The sequence below is a fragment of the Brassica napus genome, chromosome A9 (assembly GCF_020379485.1).
Source record: "Brassica napus cultivar Da-Ae chromosome A9, Da-Ae, whole genome shotgun sequence".
In the NCBI taxonomy this organism is placed as follows: domain Eukaryota; kingdom Viridiplantae; phylum Streptophyta; class Magnoliopsida; order Brassicales; family Brassicaceae; genus Brassica; species Brassica napus.
Window position 1 is genome coordinate 25,655,026 of NC_063442.1, and position 19,019 is coordinate 25,674,044.

Below are 19,019 nucleotides of genomic sequence, written 5' to 3' on the forward strand. Positions count from 1 at the left end.
TGGGAGAAAAGACAAAAGTCGCTCATCTCTTTATTGATAGAATAGAACCTTCTCTCTTGTCCATACAAAGTCTCGTAATCCAATTCCCTTCATTAAACGAAGATGAATAAGACTATGATGTGTTGTCCCGCAGCATCACAGCCACGTCGTCTCCACCTCCATGGCTACTCCTTTAGTCACCCCTCTCTTCTCTCCGTTAGCTCTTTCTTCATCAAGAAACCGCCATTCATGTCCCAAGACCCTATTCCAATCGAAAGATGGAAAGACTTGCGATTCTAGTGCAACCCAGAAGCTAAACCAAACAAGATTACGTAAAACAGATGGACAGAGAAGGAGGTTTCTGCAAATGGGTTCTCGAGAGATGAGCTTCGGGAGAAAACTCTCAACTCAAGCCATGGATGGTGCAGGAACAGAAAACACGTCAACAACGATCTCTCGTAAGGTGTTTGCGGCAACGCACTTGTTGGTGTCGCTTGGGATCATACTTGCGGCAGACCAGTTCTTGAAACAGGCTTTTGTAGCAGCGTCCATCAAGTTCCCTAGCGCTCTCTTCGGGATGTTCTGTATTTTCTCCCTTCTTATGATATTAGATTCCGTTGTCCCCGCTGCTGCGACCGGTATGATGAACTTCTTCGAGCCTGCGTTTCTGTTCATCCAGAGATGGCTTCCTTTGTTCTACGTCCCTTCTCTTGTGGTTCTCCCTCTCTCCCTCAGAGATATTCCGGCGGCTTCAGGCGTCAAAATCTGCTACATTGTAGGTATACAATCACTCTCTTTTTCTTCTTCTAGCTTTCATAGTAATCTTCTGTTCATTCTCTTTTGTTTAATTAGTGTTATAAAATGCGCTAGTATATGTGGGGGCCTAAAGTGTATCTAATGTGTGATCAAATGCTTGTACAGCTGGTGGGTGGTTGGCGTCTCTTTGTGTAGCAGGTTTCACAGCTATAGCAGTTAGAAAAATGGTGAAAACCGAGATGACTGAAGCTGAGCCTATGTCAAAACCTTCACCATTTTCAACACTTGAGCTATGGAGTTGGAGTGGAATCTTCGTTGTGTCTTTTGTTGGTGCTCTGTTTTACCCTACTTCGTTAGGGACAAGTGCAAGAACTTGTCTCCCTTTCCTTCTTTCTTCTACTGTTCTAGGTTACATTGTGGGATCAGGGTAATATTCAAATACCATTGTCAAGTATCTCTCTCTCTTGATTTTATATTCTCATCGTCTTGTCTTTTTTTTTTTTCAAGGTTGCCATCTTCTATCAAGAAAGTTTTCCATCCGATAATCTGCTGCGCGTTATCTTCAGTACTCGCTGCTCTAGCTTTTGGATATGCTTCAGGGTCTGGACTTGATCCTGTTTTAGGTAAAGTCACACAAACAATAGAGAAACCCTTTAAAGAACCTAAACCAGAATGTAAAAACTATTCTTTAAATGGATGCAGGAGACTACCTAACCAAAGTAGCATCAGATCCTGGTGCTGGTGACATATTAATGGGTTTTCTTGGCTCTGTCATTCTCTCTTTTGCTTTCTCCATGTTTAAACAAAGAAAGGTAAAAAAAAAAAACAAACAGCAAACATGTTCTGTTTTGCTTTAGAAAACTGGTAACGATCTGTTTGCTTTGCCTCTTGTCATCTTCAGCTCGTGAAGAGGCACGCAGCTGAGATCTTCACATCTGTGATAGTTTCAACACTATTCTCACTCTATTCCACTGCTCTTGTTGGACGTTTAGTCGGTCTAGAACCATCTTTAACGGTGTCAATCTTACCACGCTGCATCACGGTTGCATTAGCCCTTAGCATTGTATCCCTCTTTGAAGGTATTCTTCTCGTTTACAGAGCACATTAAAGAACATTTCCTAACGACTTTCTTGGACATTTTCAGGAACCAATTCGTCTCTTACAGCAGCTGTAGTCGTTGTGACTGGTCTGATTGGAGCTAACTTTGTACAAGTTGTTCTTGACAAACTGCGTTTGCGCGACCCAATTGCTCGGGGGATAGCAACTGCTTCAAGGTGACTCCTCTTTCACATTTTGAATCAGAATTAGGCAAAATCTGCGTTCTTTGATAACCATTAGTGCCGTTAAGATCAAAAGACATTAACTTTCTTGTTTCTATGGACAGTGCTCATGGACTTGGAACAGCAGCTTTGTCGGCTAAGGAGCCAGAGGCTCTTCCCTTCTGTGCAATGTTTTTAAACCCGACCCGGACACTGAACCGGACGACTTACCGGGTTGCTGGGTCACTGGATCGATCGCGGGCGAACCGCGGATTAATAAATGAATTAATTTTATTATATAATAATATATCAGCTATGTAAATAAAAATATAAAAAATAAAGTTTAATATTTTCTAAATATTTTTATAAACATAAAATAATAGTTTGGATATGTATATTTTTATGTTAAATAACATTTAGAAAATACTTAACTTTAATTTCTATATTTTTATTTCATTAGATATACAAAATATCAAAAAATAATTTAGACTATTTATAATTTTGTCTAACAAGATAAGAGTTATGACATCTAAAAAAATAAAGACATAAAATTTATAAATATTTAAATGTCTAATGTGAATAATAAATTAAATTATACAAAATAAACCAAAAGTAAAAAATCATTATAATAAATTATCAATAACGGAAATAAACTAACACTAAATCACATCAACTAGTTTTGGTTCTCTGGCATAGTGAAATCTTCATTAAAATCTAAAAATCACAAATATAAAAACAAAAAAGGAAAAACCAAACTTTTTTTGTTAGTATATAACTTCTTAATTGAAAATTTAGAATATAAAACATAATCTACAAACATAATTAAAAATTAAAAAAAAAAATAAAAATTATTTATTGGTTCAACCGGTATCGGGTTCCGGATTTTACTGGGTTTTTGTGGGTTTCTAAATATTGGGTTTTTCACAAAACCCAAACCGGATTTTTTCTGGGTTGCCGGGTTTACCGGTTCAACCGCGGGTCCGGGTCGGGTTTCAAAACACTGCTTCTGTGCGATTGCTTATGCACTCACCGGAATCTTCGGATCCTTATTGTGTTCTGTCCCTGCGGTCAGGCAAAGTTTGCTGGCTGTCGTAGGCTGACGGGGATGATGATGTTGCGACACACAACTGGGAGTCTCAGAATCTGGCAAGTTACGTTTGTAAATGTTGTGAATTTGTAATGGAAACAAAATTTGTAAAGTTAATATAACACCAACTTAAAAAAAAAAATCCCAATATATAAAAGGGATTGACGGATTGTTTTCGGCCTATCCACCTGAGCAAATTAATTCAACCTATCATACACAAGTTTTATGCCATGTCATCATATTATTTGTCTCATGATTAATTGTCAAACGCACGTTAGGGTTATCGTTTCCTCTTCTACTCACTTCCTCTTCTCTTATTTTAGGCTTCTAAACCTCTCCATAATTTCTTTATTCCAGTTTCACTGTTTTCTTCAGATTCTTTTCTCACATCTGAATCTTTTGGCAAACAAACAAAACTATCCAATCATAAATACGTAGCAATATTCTCTACCAATTGGGCTTCGCTGTGAATCGGAGTGGAAAGCTGTAGGAGTTTGATGTGGTGTTGCCAAAACGGGGCCTGGAGATAAAGACAATTCTTTGGATCGAAAGTTTTATGTCGATTTTGACGCATCATCTTATTGCAGGTAACTTTTCAAGTAAAATTTCCATTGAATCATGGTTTCCTTTCTTTTTTTTTTCAATCAAGCTTCCACATACTGGAGAAAAAAGAGGAAAATTTTTCAGAGAATGAAGCTGTTTAGGCAGAGAGGAATCACAAAAATAAAGAAGAGACACAGGAGAGAGCAGAGTATAAAACTGCTACATTGAGAATGAAGCAAGAGAAGGTCTTGCGATTGCGATGAAACCTGAGAAAGGACATGATGATACACAGGTAACTTCTTCTTTCTTTGCCACTCATCATTTATAGTTCGCTGACTAAAGGTCACACTACTACGTATTATATTCAAAGCACATCAATCTATTTTACTTATTTTGTTATTAACAACTTCGTGAGTGATATAAAAATTTAGTACCTCTTTAAAAATTAAGTTCTCTGTTTAATCTTCACCAATCAAACATCTGGAATTTGCGTTCTTTTGACTTGAGGATATGAGAATATCTGAGAAGATTCTGATTTATTATATCATCTTGATGCCTTCTCTTATAAGCTTCAGAAAATAGAGTTGGCTCTCAAGTAAGTGTTGCAATATTTAATGGTTTAGATGTCTAATACTACAGTTTTTTCTCCCATATTAACTTCAATAAATTTGATTTTAACCGTGTGAAAAAATAAATGTTAACCGTGTGTTGTATGAGTATTTTTTACATCTAAAGTGTGGTGCATCTTATCCAAACACTGATGCTACATACATATATGTAGACATGATGGAGAAGTTTGAGGAACTGTACATGTTTTCTTGCGGCATCTTCACAAAGCTCTCAAGTGTAATCAGAGGAGACTTGGTCCTGACCATATCCAGGTTCTTTCTCGATGTTCTCTAGAAACATCACTTTTGTATGTAATTTGATTTGCTTATTGTGTGTACTGTCCCTTTTGTCTCAAAAGCCATTGATCACCCTCTTTGAGAAGTTTCGAGGGTGCAACGTGATTCTCAGCCAAGAGATGAAAAGCTCATGAGAAGTGATGAACATCAGTTTTAAATTCCCAAGCGCATTCAGAAAGGGTTTAGTGCAAATATATGACTAGATGTGTAAGTTAGATGTCTCCTTTGCTTATTTCACGTAGAGGTACTGAATATTGTTTAGTTATGGAAAATGAGAGTGGCACAAAGACGAAAAAAAGTCTAGATTTTGTTCGCTATTATTGTCCGTAGAATCATGTTCTCAAATTTAAACTAACTGATCAAGTATTAGACTTATTGAAATTTGACCAAAAGAATATGTGATCAGGATGTTAAAATATATCATTGGTTCATTTACAGAATTGTTAATGATTTTAAAGTTTTCAAAATAGACATTTTTAGAAGGAAAAAAACAGCAGCAATGCACTACCTTAAAGCCTTGATGTTTATTTGCGAAATCAATGATTTACAATATTTTTAGAACTGGTTGCTCATTACTTCCATCGAATGCCACTTCTTTTTCTATGCAAAGCTCATCTGCTTGATATTTGACTTGACAACGATGAGTATCTAAAAAATCAAGGCGAGAACGGGTCAAATAACAGATATAAAATAAGTAACAAGTATTTGTGCCCAGCCCAAGTAATGCTAAAGCAAAAATGAAGGTTGGACGGGCTGCTGGCAAAATTAGCTGCAGCCTTGAAGGATAGTTATATGGTGGCTTCATTACATTCTATATTGAAGTCATCATCATTAGGTGATTCTATTAAGTGACTCTTTCTTCATGAAGTATGCTGCAAAAGTTGTATGCTTTTATTAACGTACTTATTATAGTGATTGGTAAAATGTTGAATAATTTATCTTTATTATGAATAAATCATGTTGATTCAGTACTTGGAGAACTTAGTTTAACGCCTAAACTTTGTCTTGATCCTATCAATGTGGGTGAAGCTAAGGTGTTAGTTGAAGCTGAAACTGGATAAATTTCCCCTGAAGCTTATTACTCTTGATGTTAAAAAAGAAAAAATGTTGATTATACATGGATTCCATCTACGTGTGAGAGGTGTAGTAACTTAGACCATAAAGCAAAGAGATGCTTCCTCCCTCATAAGCCTCCACATGATTCAACTGTACCTTCAAATGCATAAACTATTAGTGTTGAGATTCCGGTTGTAGGTATTGATCTTATCTTATAACAGAGTGATAATGCTACCTCGTCACCACCAACTACCCTTCAAAGGATCTAAAGGCCAATAAAAACTTCTTCTTTACCACTTCTGAATCTAATGCCCATGTGTCTCAAGATCATACCAAAGAGATTGAAGGTCTCCAATCCGAATCTAACATTAATCTTGCCTTGCAGCCTGTTTGGAGGTTGATCCTCAGCTTCCTTTGGCTCCTTCGGATGCTACTATGAACAGCCATGGTACAAGTGAATAAAGGTTCACAACTATCTACTTTTCTTCTCGTTTTTAGGAGGAGAATCATGTTGGTTCGATCATCTCATTTAACACTCTCCCAATACATCATCCATTGTAGAATTTTCTCCATCAAGCAATATTAACAATGAGGTCCATGAAACATTGGTTCTTGATCCATTAACCACAATTCCTCAAGCTAGTACATTTGAGAGTCTTTCTCGCTTCACAGTATTATGAAAATGTGGATGAAGTTGAAATAGAGTCATCTAGCTCACTCAGCTTGACAAGAGGTAGGAGGGAGATAAAACCTCTTATAAATACCAAGCCATAGAATGGAAGATGGTCTGAGGGAGAAGAAAATATGGTCAATGTGGTCATGGTTATTATTAGTAGATATCGTATTTTATTGCATTGTTGGCTCTTCTAATCTCTACCTTTATTGTTTCATAGATTTGGGATTGGGTCTTTCATGAAATTATTTCATGCAAATTTTACCAAACTAATACCTTTCGTCTTATCAAATAATAGTTTACGTTTTTAATTTGAAAATCTTTAGTCAAAAACAGTAAATGTTTATATATACAATTATCATATGAAGTTATATGATATATAATTTTTAATTTATAAATATTATTTATTATATATATTTAATTTTTAATTCTTTTGTTATTGAAAGTTATATATAGTAAATTTTATTTTAAATTTGAAATATTATTCTTTTAAAAATTAGAAATATATTAATTATAAAATATAGTTTTAAAATTATAAATTTAACAAATGGAATATAAATATATTTTTTGATATTATTAACTAAAATTAATAAATTATATAAAATAATTTTTAGTTTTATATATATAAATGATAATGTTTTATCAAAAGTTTCATATAAAAACATTGAATAAAGAGTATCTGGAGAACAGTTGCAGCTTATAAATGCTACTATAAATGGTTTAGTAGTTAGTTGATTGAATAATTAGTAATATTATGTTTTTACAAATGCTTTCCATTGAAGACCACATAAGGCGATAATTAGCAACATCAGAAGAAGCTAAATGAAATGGCACGTGCGACGTAGGATCATTTCTTTAATGCTACACTTTGGGGTCCATGTTCTTGTTGATCCTAGATATCAGGTAACAAAAAAAAAAACTCTTGTGAAAAGCTAGCAGTGCCGGACTAACATTTTCCGCTGCCCCAATCAAAATTTAAAATTATGCCTTTGTACATATTTTATCAAAATCATAAAACAGTATAAAACAATTTTAATTTTTATTAAATAGAAATGGAAGTCTATAGTTTGTTCAGGAAATAAAACTGTGATAAAAATATTTATTGGTAAAATTAATTTTGTTTTTTATTTTTTTATGCAAAATTATCCACTAGATTTCTACAGTCATTTTTTTCAACCATCCATTATATGTCTATCATAAAAATCAGTAAACACAATCCATAAATATTATCGTAATAAAGTGAACCTATCAAGCTTTTATCACATTTCGAAAACTACGAACTAACAAACATATCTTCTTACTACGTAAAGGATTAGTTGAAAAAACTGAAACATTAAAATTAAACTATATATTAAGGGTTAAGAGAAAAGAGGACAAAAAAAAATTAGAATAAAATAAAATTATGCAACACGATGCAAAAGAATAAATTGAAACCAAAAGAAAATCTGTTTTGTTGCTAATTTTAATTAGAGTTTGAATTATCATCTAAAATAGAAATTTACTAATATATTTAATATATAACAAATTTATAAATATAGTTGAAAAGTTCAACAAATTTTATATAAAAATGCCTTATAAATAATATTTTAACAAAAAAAATTACAAAAATTTATTTGTTTATAGGTAATAATACGAATATTTTTTTAAAAATATGCCCTATTATTTTGGATGCCCTAATCCACGGCTTGGGTGGCTTACCCTCCGGGCCGGCCCTGAAAGCTAGTAAGGGCTCTTCTTCAAAAATATATTGGTAATATATATCTCTTTTTCAGTTCAAAAAAATATATATATATATCTCTTTTTGCAGATAGCCAAGGTGATAAAAATATTTAGATGTATTTCCTTTTTGAAGAAAATATATCTTTTTTCCCTTGAATGTTTCATGCAGTTGTGGATTTCTCTCTGATCCAGAAGGCATCAAAGGCAAGTTTTTACCAGTGCACTTCTGTAACTCGAAATCAATATGTATCTATGTTAGATACGTACTAAAATACATGAGTATGATCAACAGGAAGAAACCTTAATTCATTCTTTTGCTTAAAGGTTGATTTTCGGTTTTAATCTACTTTTATCAATAGATACTTTTATCAATAGATAAAAGCATTGTACTAACTTAATTGTTATTGCTCTGCTAATAAATTTTCTACATTACATGCTTTTCTTTTTATATCTCCACACAAATTACAAACATGCAACACCGTCCTTTTCTCCATGAAAATCCGCGGAAACAAAGCATAAAGAAAGAAAGAAGAAGAAACAACCAATGGGTTTATCGACGCGTTCTGTTTTGCTTATTTGTTTTAGGCTTTAGCAGCTTCTGTAGGAGCATTGGCTTTGTTGGCAATGAGCTGCTCATAGAGATCTCTGATTTTCAATCCAACAATGGTCTGGAAAAGACCAGTTCCGTTGTTGCTACCAGGGAAGTCAGCATGTTTGAGCATTTGTTGAGTCACTTCACCGTAGAATTTGGTCGAGAGGTTGCTCAGATGGCTCTCCACGTAAATCAGCTCGTCAAGTCTATCGAATTGCCCATCCATCTCCACAACAGAAACCTGAAAGAAAGAACAAATGTTCAAACCAAGATCTAAAGAAACTTAAACTTAACTCATTCTGCAACCTAAAGAGACAAATGAATGCACCTCATTGTCGAAGTAGGAATCAGGTTGGTAGTTGAACTTGATGCCAGGGTAGGAGCAGGTGAGTTTGCGACCACAAGGGATCCACGAGATGGTTGAACCTTCATCGAATAGGTAAACCGGGCTGAAGTACTTAACACCTTCTTTCATTATCAATCTCACTCTCAACACTTTGCCTTCATTATCATCTGGAATCAACTGCGTTGGAAGCACTTCTATCACCGCATCCGCGTACTGCTTTTGTGGGTCTGTATAAGCCATTCATAGATTGTTAAACCAGATGAGTTAATATTCTAGGGAAATATAAAACATAAACTATAATTATACCGATGAATGCATCGAAATCGGGCTTTCGTGCTTCGATACTTGCTTTGATGCTCTCTAAACTGTGACCTCTCTCAGCCATGTCCCTCTATTATCATCAAACCGTTACAAAAGTCCATATCAACGACACATTAACGGTAACGGTCGAGTGAAATGAAATATGTATATAGATAAAGAAACACACCTGGATTTTCCAAGCGAATTTGACCTCATTGCTAATGTCTAGGTAGATACTGAAGTCCAACAACTCTCTTACTCTCTCATCAAACCTTCACAAGTAGATAAAACATTATTATAAAATATTGGAATGAGCAATGACCGAAACTATATACTTAACTATTCGAATAAAACTTTTAATTCTTGTCAAACTACAAGACTTTCATGCAAAGGTTCGAAGATCCGTATTTGAACCCTCATACTGATTCGTATATAATATTTAATAAGTCTAAGATTCTTAATCATCCAAATTCCGACAAGAAAGGAGACTTCCAAACTCGAAACTGATACGTTTTGTATTGGTAAAACTTACATTGGATGAAGACCTTCGATGACGAGAATCTTGGGAGGCTGAATAAGCTCAGGTGCGTCGAGAAGTCCTGTGACGTGATTATAAATAGGTTTCTCGACGGCGATGCCACTCTTGAGAGCTTTGACTTGCTCATACATGAGATCAAAGTCATTGGCGCGTGGGTCCAAAGCAGTGACTCCTTTCTCTTTGCGACCGGTCCTGTCCAACGAATGGTAATCGTCGAGACAGATCACAGTGGTCATGTCACTGATGAGTGTGTTGGAGTCAGGGTTCCCTCCTTTTGGTGGCTCAGCGGCTCCACCGAAGACACTGGTTAGCCTCCGCATGAAGGTACTTTTGCCGCATCCTGAGTCGGCAGCGAGTCCGATCACGACGGTTTGTTGTGCGGCGCAAGTGATGATGGTGTTGAATCTACGGTTGGTTTGACGACGGTAGAAGAAGACTTGCTTTGAAGAGGAAGAAGGGGAAGAGGTTAAGAAATGAGTTGAGTTAAGAGCTTGTGTTGAGTAGATTGTTGAGACAGCCATTGTTGCTTGATGTTTGGTTCCTCTTCCTCTTCTTCTCCGCCTAAGCACTCTGTTTTGAGTGATGAGGATTAGGATAGAATGAGAGAATGTGGGTAACGATTTTTGATTTTATGGGTTATTGTGTGGTGACATAAAGATGTTATTTTCTTGAAATAAAAATAAAATGAGGAATGAGAGGAGGAAAATGGGTTATAGGAATTAGTGGCAATTTGTAAAGAAGAAAATGAGCTTTGTTGTGACTAGATGTGGTTGTGTAATGAGTGGCTCATGTTTTGATTTTCTAAATTAAACTATACCTTGTGATGTTATTTTAGATAAGTCTTTAGTTTATCTGTTAAGATAGTTGTTGATAAGTAAACCATTTCTAGCCTCAAAAAACAAGCAACATCTATCTTTACTTCATGGTTCTTTTGGTATGTCTTAAGTTAAGATTTGCATAATGGCATTTGTTTTTGATTAAAAGATTAAGAGACTATTGGATATTTGAAGCCTCGGAGAGTGGAGTTGTGATGAAGTGATAAAACTAGAACGAGAGACACATGATGGTTATTTACTGGTTTTTTGGGTTTCGGATATTTGTATTGACACGTGGGGAAGGCTAATTGGAAAAATGCGGATTAGGTGTTTACGGTCTGAAGTTGAATGAGAGAGTGTATCGTGTGGGTCCATTGACACATCCCTTATATCCCTTAAGCTTCAAATCTGAATGGTCTTAAGTTTTTTCATTTAGCATTAGTCCAAGATCTTCTACTCGAGGCACTTAACAAAGGTGTTTGAAGCATTGAACCACGAGCTAGCAAAGACCATTATATAACGAGAACTGAAACCACTACATTTTCAATATGCATGCATTTCACCGTGCCTTGTAATATCAAGTACGAACATTATTAAGGGTCAGCTAAATAAACAAAATAGGAGAGTTAAGCAAGTGTAAATACTATTCAACCATGTGCCTTCTTTTTCTGCAGATAGCATTCAGACTGAAACAAATGACAAGCAGTAGTTAAGGGTGCTACGGTTTTGTCTTAATGTTTCACTTCTTCTAGAAAATATAACAATATAAAGTAAACACATTAGAAAGAGCTTCTAAGAACCAACTAAAGTTATACTATCATGACTAAAAAGTCAACGTTCACATTCAAAATCAATCATTTCATGACATTTCAGAAGTTTGCAGTTATAGTTCTTGCTGATTTACAAAGACTGTCAAAAGCTTTAAAAGTTCCTAAATATATTCTATTAAATTAGGAACATAACCAGTTAATATATGTTTAATTCAATATTATTTTTCTCAGGACATCTCCAGTACATAACCTATTTTAATATTAAAACTATACTATTTTAGTGTAATTTCAGCACTAAAAAAAATTATTCTCCAACCATAACACCAAACTTCACACTAAAAAATATTTTATAATATTATATATTTTTATTTGTCATTTATTTAATTATCTATTTTATTAAAAAAATAAGTAAATACTATTTTAGTAGGGTAAATAGTATTTTAGTGTGGTGAATAGTATCACACCAAATTTGGTATGAAATTATAGAGTTACACTAAAATTATGTGATTTTTATTGTTGGATTGGAGAACATTTTTGTGTCAAAATCACAATAAAACAGAGTTTTAGTGTTGGGTTGAAAATGACCTCATGACGTACTTAAAAAATAAGGCAATTATCTCAAATAGCTATTTTTAAGTTTTTGTCATAAAAACAACACTTAAGAAATAAAATAATCAAAATAGCCCTCTTTTATTTTGAAAATTTTATTTTTTATTTTTTATTTTTTAAAATTTGAAATCCTATCCCTAAAATTCCACCCCTTAACTCTTAACCCTAAGTCTAAATTAGTTAACACTAAAGTAAAAATTCATTTTTTACCCTTTACCCAAAAAAAATTTGGTCATTTTCTTCGTTGAGAGCTATTTTTGTGACAAAAATTAAAAAATGACTATCTTACAGAATTTCTCTAAGAAAATAACCGTAACTACTTTTTATTAACCCTCTATTTTAATCCCAAAAATCTCTGAGCCAGTTCATTCAAATTCATACATTAGTCTGCCATTATATATTGAGAATATTGAAACATCCACTTTTATTGAATCCTACTATATAAAAGGGACTAAATTCAAGGCTTTTGAGACTATCCACCTCAGCCAAAATATTCTCATCTAAAAAGAATTAAAAATAAATATCATTTAGAAAATAATTAACTAACATACAACTTTTGATATTTCTAGAAATTTCAAATTTGTAACTGCTAATTTAATAATAGAATCATATATCTATATTGAATTATGTTATATTTTAATAGTTAGACTTTAAGGGTAAATAAATTATTAATTTATAATATATATAATTTATAACATTATATTGTAGTTATAAATAAAGAGAAAATAACCGGGAAGGATGAAGAAGCTCATGTAAAATTATGTAATTAAAATGGTAAAATGGTGAGTATGATGAGGTGAATCTAAGAAAATTTGTTGTACAAATTATGGTGTTTTATTCGTCCACTATAATGATTTAAAATAAAATATATATTCACATAAATAAGTCAATATTTGTTGTTTTTTTTTTGGTAAGATGTTAAGATTATTATTTTCTAAAAGGTTACACTGTTGTTTTTAAACAACTTATTACAGCAAGGAAACAAAAACAACCAACAACAACTCAAGGTAAAAAAAGCCTTAAGGAAGTCTTATACAAGAAATATAAAAAGAAGTAGAGAAGATGAGAAAGAAGAACTTACCGGGTAAGAGAGGAGATGGTCACGCATCATACGGTCGAAAGAGGCAAGGATGACTGATGAAGGTGAGGAGACATGACTGAAAGTAGAGCTTGATGACTGGAGTAGCATGTGCATCTACGTTGACGCGAGGTTGATTGATCTAGGCTGCAACAGAGTGTAGATCAGCCGGAGGAGAAATCCAAACTTCAGCAGCAAAAGGCTCCCATATCAAGCGAGAGAAAGAGCACTCAAAGAAGAGATGATGGTGAGTCTCTATTTCCAGATTACAAAGGGCGCACGTTCCTGAGACATTTAATCCCCAACGCCTCAAGCGATCCTTGGTTGGCAGTCTTCTCCGCAAAGCCAGCCATGATATAAACACATTACGTGGAATATGTTCCTTGAACCAAATATTCTTGTGCCAATATGTATTGTTGATAGTGTTTATATTCTTTTCTGACATTAGTATCCATATTTTTTGATAAACTGATCTAAAGAGATTAGTTTGTGGAGCTAACCAAACGAGGATTATAGTGTTTACTTTGGAAAAAATAATAGGTTGAATGATAGATGGCGTGCGTGTCTTTTCACATGGAAATCTGCACATATATTAAAATTATAAGTTTTGAATCATAGAGAAAATATAGTGTATATGACTGAAGTTGGTACATTCCGAAACTAAAGATGGCTAAAATTCTTCTTTGTCAAAATGCATAGATGTGAATCTTATATGAATAGAGTTCTACATTGCTTATAGCAGTGTAATAAACTCCGTGTGTAAAGGAGAAAAAATGTTATATAACTGAAAACAAAAATTATGATTTTTTTCTTGTGCCTATAGGCTCTTCGCAATTTGAAGAAGAAAGAACATATTGTGTGAAAATCTTTGGCTCGGTCAAATTTTATCCAGTTGTTTACAAAACTGTTGTTATCTGATTCATGTAATTTTTCAGTGTTGATTTAAAAGCCCAAAAAACCTATCTATACTGACTTTTTTATATTTTTTCTGTGATTTGAATTTAAAAAGAGATAAAACTTTCGATAAGTTATGTAAACTCAGAACAAGTATTTAGCTTTAGAAAGCATTTACATGTTTCAAACTTATAATATATACATATATAATGTTTAAAATTATGCATATAAAACCTGTGTAAAATGTGTCTGAATATGTTTCTCTTCTTTAATGTGTTAATCGTACTATATATAATATTATTTTAAAATTTCAAAAAGTTTATGTCACTATCACATACAAAAAACCATCAATAAAAAATATAATTCTCCATCTACAACAAAAAAATGAAAAATTATTAACATATAAATTTAAATTAAGAAAAACTAACATTGGAAAAACAAGAAGTTAATATAAAAGAAAAAAATTAACAAATAATATTATAAATAAAATAAATTTATAAGACATAATCCGCGCGAAGCGCGGAAAAAATCTCTAGTTCATAATAAAAGCAAACTAAACTTAATGGCCACTAAAATAAATTAAGACGATGAATTGTAAATAACATAAAGCTGACGAGCTTTCAAGACTCATTAATTATTTATTAATAATTATTATTTATATTAGTTTAATAGTTATTAAATTAAACCACTAAAATAAAACCAAGTTGAAATAACAAATGATTAAATCAACAAAACCATAATGCAAATCTGAATTATCTCAAATCCTTAAAAATGGTTCAATTTAAAATACAAAATTAATAATATAAACTAAATTTAATAAAATTATAGAAAAAAATTAAAACACACAAAAATGAATTTTATCAATGCAAAATGGGTTAAAATAGAAAATATTTTATTTAAATTAAAATATTAAAATAAAATCAGTGTGAAATAAGTTTAACAACATGTTAAATAAATAAAATTATAATATGGGTCAGTATTATTTGGAGTCTTCAAAAATTTAGTCTTGTTTAAAATAACAAAAATAATTCATATAAATAAATTTAAGATAAATTTTTTTCACAAAAAAATAAAATATATAATTTATTAATAATCATAATTTTCACTACGTAAAATATTTACCTGTCTTTTGAAGGACGGATCAGAATCTAGTATTTGCTTTAAAACTAACTATCTACACAAACAGTCGATAAAAAATGATTTGAACGTAATTTTAACCAAATATATTATTCCGAGCAACAAATTTAAAGTAATGGTTGAATGTGATTGTTAATAGCAAAGAGAAAATGATTCATATCTTAATTATTTGATCTTTGAAAGTGTTGGACTCGTTGAGGCTCTACTATGTTACAGAGGTTGATTACGGATCCACCTTTGAAACATCATGAAGCTTTCATATGGTTTATACTCTGCAGTGTGCCCGCCTCCCTGCAAAATTAAACCAATTACAAAATCTTTTATCAATTCTAACGTGTAACGACGATAACAAAACATGAGATGAAAAACCAAAAATAATCACTTACTTTGATAGTGGCAAATGTCATGTTGTTGACGTAACTCCTTGTGTATCCAATAACTTGATTGTCAACAAACCATGGCCTCCATTGATCAATGATCGAATAGTTTAGAGATCTAATCCAAGCTACGGTTCCAACATAAGGCACCATCATATCATGATCGCCACTGTAAACCAATGACCTATATAACCCTTTTCTGCTAATGTTCATATGGTACGGTAGACTACTCTTTATGTCTTTCTCATAAGCCATATCCCAATCGCATCTCATCCATTTCCCTATGCTTCCCTGAAAAATTTACATACATTCATTGATTGATAAAATATTATATGGTTGTTAGATAATAACATGCATGTAATTATGTATATATGAATGTAAAATGACATACTTTCTCCACACGAAGCGCTTTGCGTACATCTTCATCATTAGCCCAATATGTAGCTAAAACATAACGGTACATCTGCACATTTCATCTCAGTGGTTTATAACGACATGATTTCCACTGCATAACTAAACCAATCATTTTCTTTATTTTTTCCTTGGCTTACATAGCAACCAGGAGTTGGAAGATAAAGATCTGACTGAACAAGTCTTTCGAGACTTCTTCTTCCAGCATTCTCCATTGAAAATGGATTTGGTGAAGCCAAATCACACAATGGTATCAGAATAGAACCTTCATTTATCCTTGATACACACTGTCATCAATCATCATAATCAGCAATGCAAAAAGAATTAAACTAGTCTTGGTTTATTCACATTTTTATACTTTGTTTTACCTTATCGTAGTCTTCCACCAATTTCAAGCATTGTGTATTAGTGTGGTCTATGTTTACATAGTTTCCGTTGCAGCTTATCTTAAGAGACTGAAAACAAGAGTTACAAGAAACTAGTTTAATGAAAGTACTTACATTAGGGTATAGAAGAGACTAGGTAAGGCTTCAATATATTATATACCTCAAAAAGTTCATCAGAGATCAGTCCCATTCCATGTGCATATGGAATCTTGGCGTTATGATCTTTATCAAGTTCTGTTGACGGATTCCCAAGAACATAGCCCTGTTGGTAAAAATGATGCTTTCAAACAAGGTTTACATATCTATAAAGTTATGAATCATAATTTATAATGAAAATATAGTGAAGATACTGATCGTGAACCTTAAGATTTATCGGTTTGTTGCTATTTTCATTTCCTGCGTAACCATAATGTGTAAGAGCGTAATAAGTGGCTAAGTAAAATAATATCCAAAGAAGATCAGAAGATGGATAATGGAAAAAAAAACAACAAAATCAAACCTATTGAGATCTGTTGAACAATGGCTGGCACAACTATACCAGCGTAAGAATCTCCACCGACATAGAGAGGATTTGAGACAAACTCTGGATGCTCCACTAACCACTACAACAACAACAAGGATTGAAAAGATTATGATATACTTTTACTGAAGAGACATATGTTTATGCAATATTGGAACCTTTTGGAGAAACTCATAGGTCTGTTTTGCTTCTCCTGTGTCACTAGGCTTATCAGCAAGAGGGGTTGTTGAGTAAGAGAAGCCAGTCCCAACAGGTTGGTCCAAGAATATTATGCTTGCTACCTAAAATATAATAACCAAATAAAAAATATCATGAAACCAGCAAAAAAAAACAAGAATCGTAATCTCTAATCTAAGATAGTCAATAGGCGATGGATTTACCTTTGTCCAGGAATAGGAAGTAGAGACAAGAGAAGGCAAACCTCCATTGTAGCCTTCAGTCTTGAAAGTCAACGGCCCTGCACTTAAACCAATAAGACTAACACACGAGTAGAATCAATTAAAAGTCAACTCTTAAAAGTTTTTTTCCCTCTTCAAACTACCAATCTCGAAAGCAAGAGCAGAGAGAGCAGTGCAGGCAGGTCCTCCTGTTAACCAAATCAGAAGAGGATCTTCTTCAGGCTTGTTCTCTGATTTGATGAAATAGTAGAAAAGTTTGACTTTCTCTTCTTCACCAACACCGATATAGCTTTCCATAAGAAAGATGCAAATATATTTAACTCAGTTGGGTTGTTTTATTGTTTAGTCATGAATATAGAAAAGCAGAGGAACACGAAGAGAAAACAGACCCAGTTTCAAGGTGGAAAGGAAGAGGACCTTCAAAACCGGGGAGATGGCTGATAACAGAAGCTGTATCAACACCATGTTGAGTCAAGAGGAGGAGTTGAAGCAGGAGAAGCAACTTCATCTTCCATGCTTTAGACATTCTTGATTTCATTTCAGGAAACAAAACAGACTAAAGAAGGATGGTTTTCTCATTCCTGCGGACAATATATATCCGAACTCAAGAGATCAAACTGAACTACTGTGTTCCGGTTTGGCGTCGATTAAACCGATATATTGGTTCAGCTACGACACATGAAAACTGAAAAGATTGGTTTCCCCCGCTTAGCATGACCCTACTCAAGGATGACACACACAAAATAGTTGGAACCGAACGGTTTGATGGAGTGGTAGTCCCAGTTGAAGTGACGTATCCTTGGATCCCTGCTACGTGCTCTAACTGCAAAGAGCTTAGGCATGTAGATAAATAGGTACGAAGAATCGTAAAACTTAATCGGTTGGCCTTTAACCAGGTTTTAAGATTTAGTACCGAACGGTTTAATCGGTTTAATAGATACCTGACGGAGAAAGACTAATTCGATATTTGCTAACAAACAAGAGATTAAATTCATCGTTTTTTTTCTGGTTTAACTAGAAACCAATTATCCTCTATCTTCTTTCGAAATATTATTATTTTGTATCAGTCTTTCAGATTCATGAGAACTTAATTAAGCTTACAATATATTAACTTATACTTCAACTTGTCGTTTTCCACACAAAAAAATGTTATAATATAGCCCACGTCTTGGTCTTTACGACTAAAAAAATAAAATAGTCTACTCTCTTGGACGACTGGATCAGTTCAGTGTGTTTAAGTATTCATCACCTAATCAATCCTTTTCTACACTGAATTTCCTCTTAATATAGAAGTAAAAAATAGCATTCATTTATAATATTGGAAAATATAGCAGTTCTTTTTAACACATTTGAGCAGAAACTCATTTCTGTGTTAGAATTGCTCCATTATAAAAGAAAATATTAAGAGTGGTGGGAGATGGTCCTATATATCGTCTAGTTATCTTTGAAGGTAACAATAAATCAGTCTGAGATTTGGTTGAAGGCAAGAAGAAGAATTTCAATCTATATAATCGGGTACGTAATCTCTTATATATTAATTGAGAAACATTACAACATTGTTTTGTACCCACGTGTCATCATGAGAATGAAATTCAAAATTCTTAGATAAATAGATTGGTTCATCTTAACTTGTATTAAATTTTTTATTAAACTAACTATTAAATTGATAAATAGTATATAAAAGAATATTTTCTCGCATTTACTTTAAATAAAAGCTACAAAATTACCTAATATGATTAATGTATATATGACAATTAATGATTATGAATAATAAATATTTGATAATAATTTTTGTATTTTAGCTCTTTTTGTTTAATTTAATACTAGCTTAAGACCTGCGCAATTGCGCGGGATGAATGTTATATATAAAA

At 33.1% G+C, this 19,019-nt stretch overlaps 3 protein-coding genes across 4 annotated transcripts; 1 reads left to right on the forward strand and 2 right to left on the reverse strand.

Moving 5' to 3' along the window:
- LOC106435173 (plastidal glycolate/glycerate translocator 1, chloroplastic) lies at nt 1-3,264 on the forward strand. Of its 2 annotated transcripts, XM_013876044.3 has the most exons (8): nt 1-758; nt 901-1,162; nt 1,243-1,358; nt 1,438-1,547; nt 1,637-1,814; nt 1,880-2,009; nt 2,120-2,173; nt 2,998-3,264. In XM_013876044.3, exons 1-8 carry the CDS (start codon nt 161-163, stop codon nt 3,092-3,094), a joined length of 1,545 nt encoding a protein of 514 aa, XP_013731498.1. In that variant the 5' UTR covers nt 1-160; the 3' UTR covers nt 3,095-3,264. The 2 variants fall into 2 exon arrangements, with proteins under 2 accessions (XP_013731498.1, XP_013731491.1); XM_013876037.3 differs by having other exon boundaries at nt 2,120-3,264.
- A 5,097-nt stretch (nt 3,265-8,361) lies between these two features.
- On the reverse strand, nt 8,362-10,780 carry LOC125574834 (phosphoribulokinase, chloroplastic-like). Its single transcript, XM_013876023.3, has 5 exons — nt 9,748-10,780; nt 9,403-9,487; nt 9,222-9,306; nt 8,898-9,142; nt 8,362-8,810 (listed from the first exon to the last, which is right to left on the reverse strand). Exons 1-5 carry the CDS (start codon nt 10,272-10,274, stop codon nt 8,559-8,561), a joined length of 1,194 nt encoding a protein of 397 aa, XP_013731477.2. The 5' UTR covers nt 10,275-10,780; the 3' UTR covers nt 8,362-8,558.
- A 4,336-nt stretch (nt 10,781-15,116) lies between these two features.
- LOC106443232 (serine carboxypeptidase-like 18) lies at nt 15,117-18,204 on the reverse strand. The gene is made up of 12 exons (XM_013884806.3): nt 17,538-18,204; nt 17,292-17,437; nt 17,131-17,207; nt 16,909-17,031; nt 16,730-16,832; nt 16,592-16,626; nt 16,391-16,492; nt 16,213-16,299; nt 15,985-16,131; nt 15,825-15,896; nt 15,443-15,724; nt 15,117-15,347 (listed from the first exon to the last, which is right to left on the reverse strand). The coding sequence occupies exons 1-12, from the start codon at nt 17,684-17,686 to the stop codon at nt 15,267-15,269; spliced, it is 1,404 nt and encodes a 467-aa protein (XP_013740260.2). The 5' UTR covers nt 17,687-18,204; the 3' UTR covers nt 15,117-15,266.
- Nucleotides 18,205-19,019: the final 815 nt, after the last annotated feature.

Bases quoted from the DNA above. Each gene is read 5' to 3' on its own strand.
- LOC106435173 (XM_013876037.3), top strand. From the start codon at position 161: ATGGCTACTCCTTTAGTCACCCCTCTCTTCTCTCCGTTAGCTCTTTCT. The intron at 759-900 runs GTATACAATCAC...ATGCTTGTACAG, and splicing joins CAAAATCTGCTACATTGTAG to CTGGTGGGTGGTTGGCGTCT. The intron at 2,010-2,119 runs GTGACTCCTCTT...TTCTATGGACAG, and splicing joins GGGATAGCAACTGCTTCAAG to TGCTCATGGACTTGGAACAG.
- LOC125574834 (XM_013876023.3), bottom strand. From the start codon at position 10,274: ATGGCTGTCTCAACAATCTACTCAACACAAGCTCTTAACTCAACTCAT. The intron at 9,488-9,747 runs GTAAGTTTTACC...CTACTTGTGAAG, and splicing joins ATCGAAGGTCTTCATCCAAT to GTTTGATGAGAGAGTAAGAG. The intron at 8,811-8,897 runs GTGCATTCATTT...TCTTTCTTTCAG, and splicing joins ATTCCTACTTCGACAATGAG to GTTTCTGTTGTGGAGATGGA.
- LOC106443232 (XM_013884806.3), bottom strand. From the start codon at position 17,686: ATGAAATCAAGAATGTCTAAAGCATGGAAGATGAAGTTGCTTCTCCTG. The intron at 16,300-16,390 runs GTATATAATATA...TCTTGTTTTCAG, and splicing joins TCTCTGATGAACTTTTTGAG to TCTCTTAAGATAAGCTGCAA. The intron at 15,348-15,442 runs GTAAGTGATTAT...TTAATTTTGCAG, and splicing joins TGACATTTGCCACTATCAAA to GGAGGCGGGCACACTGCAGA.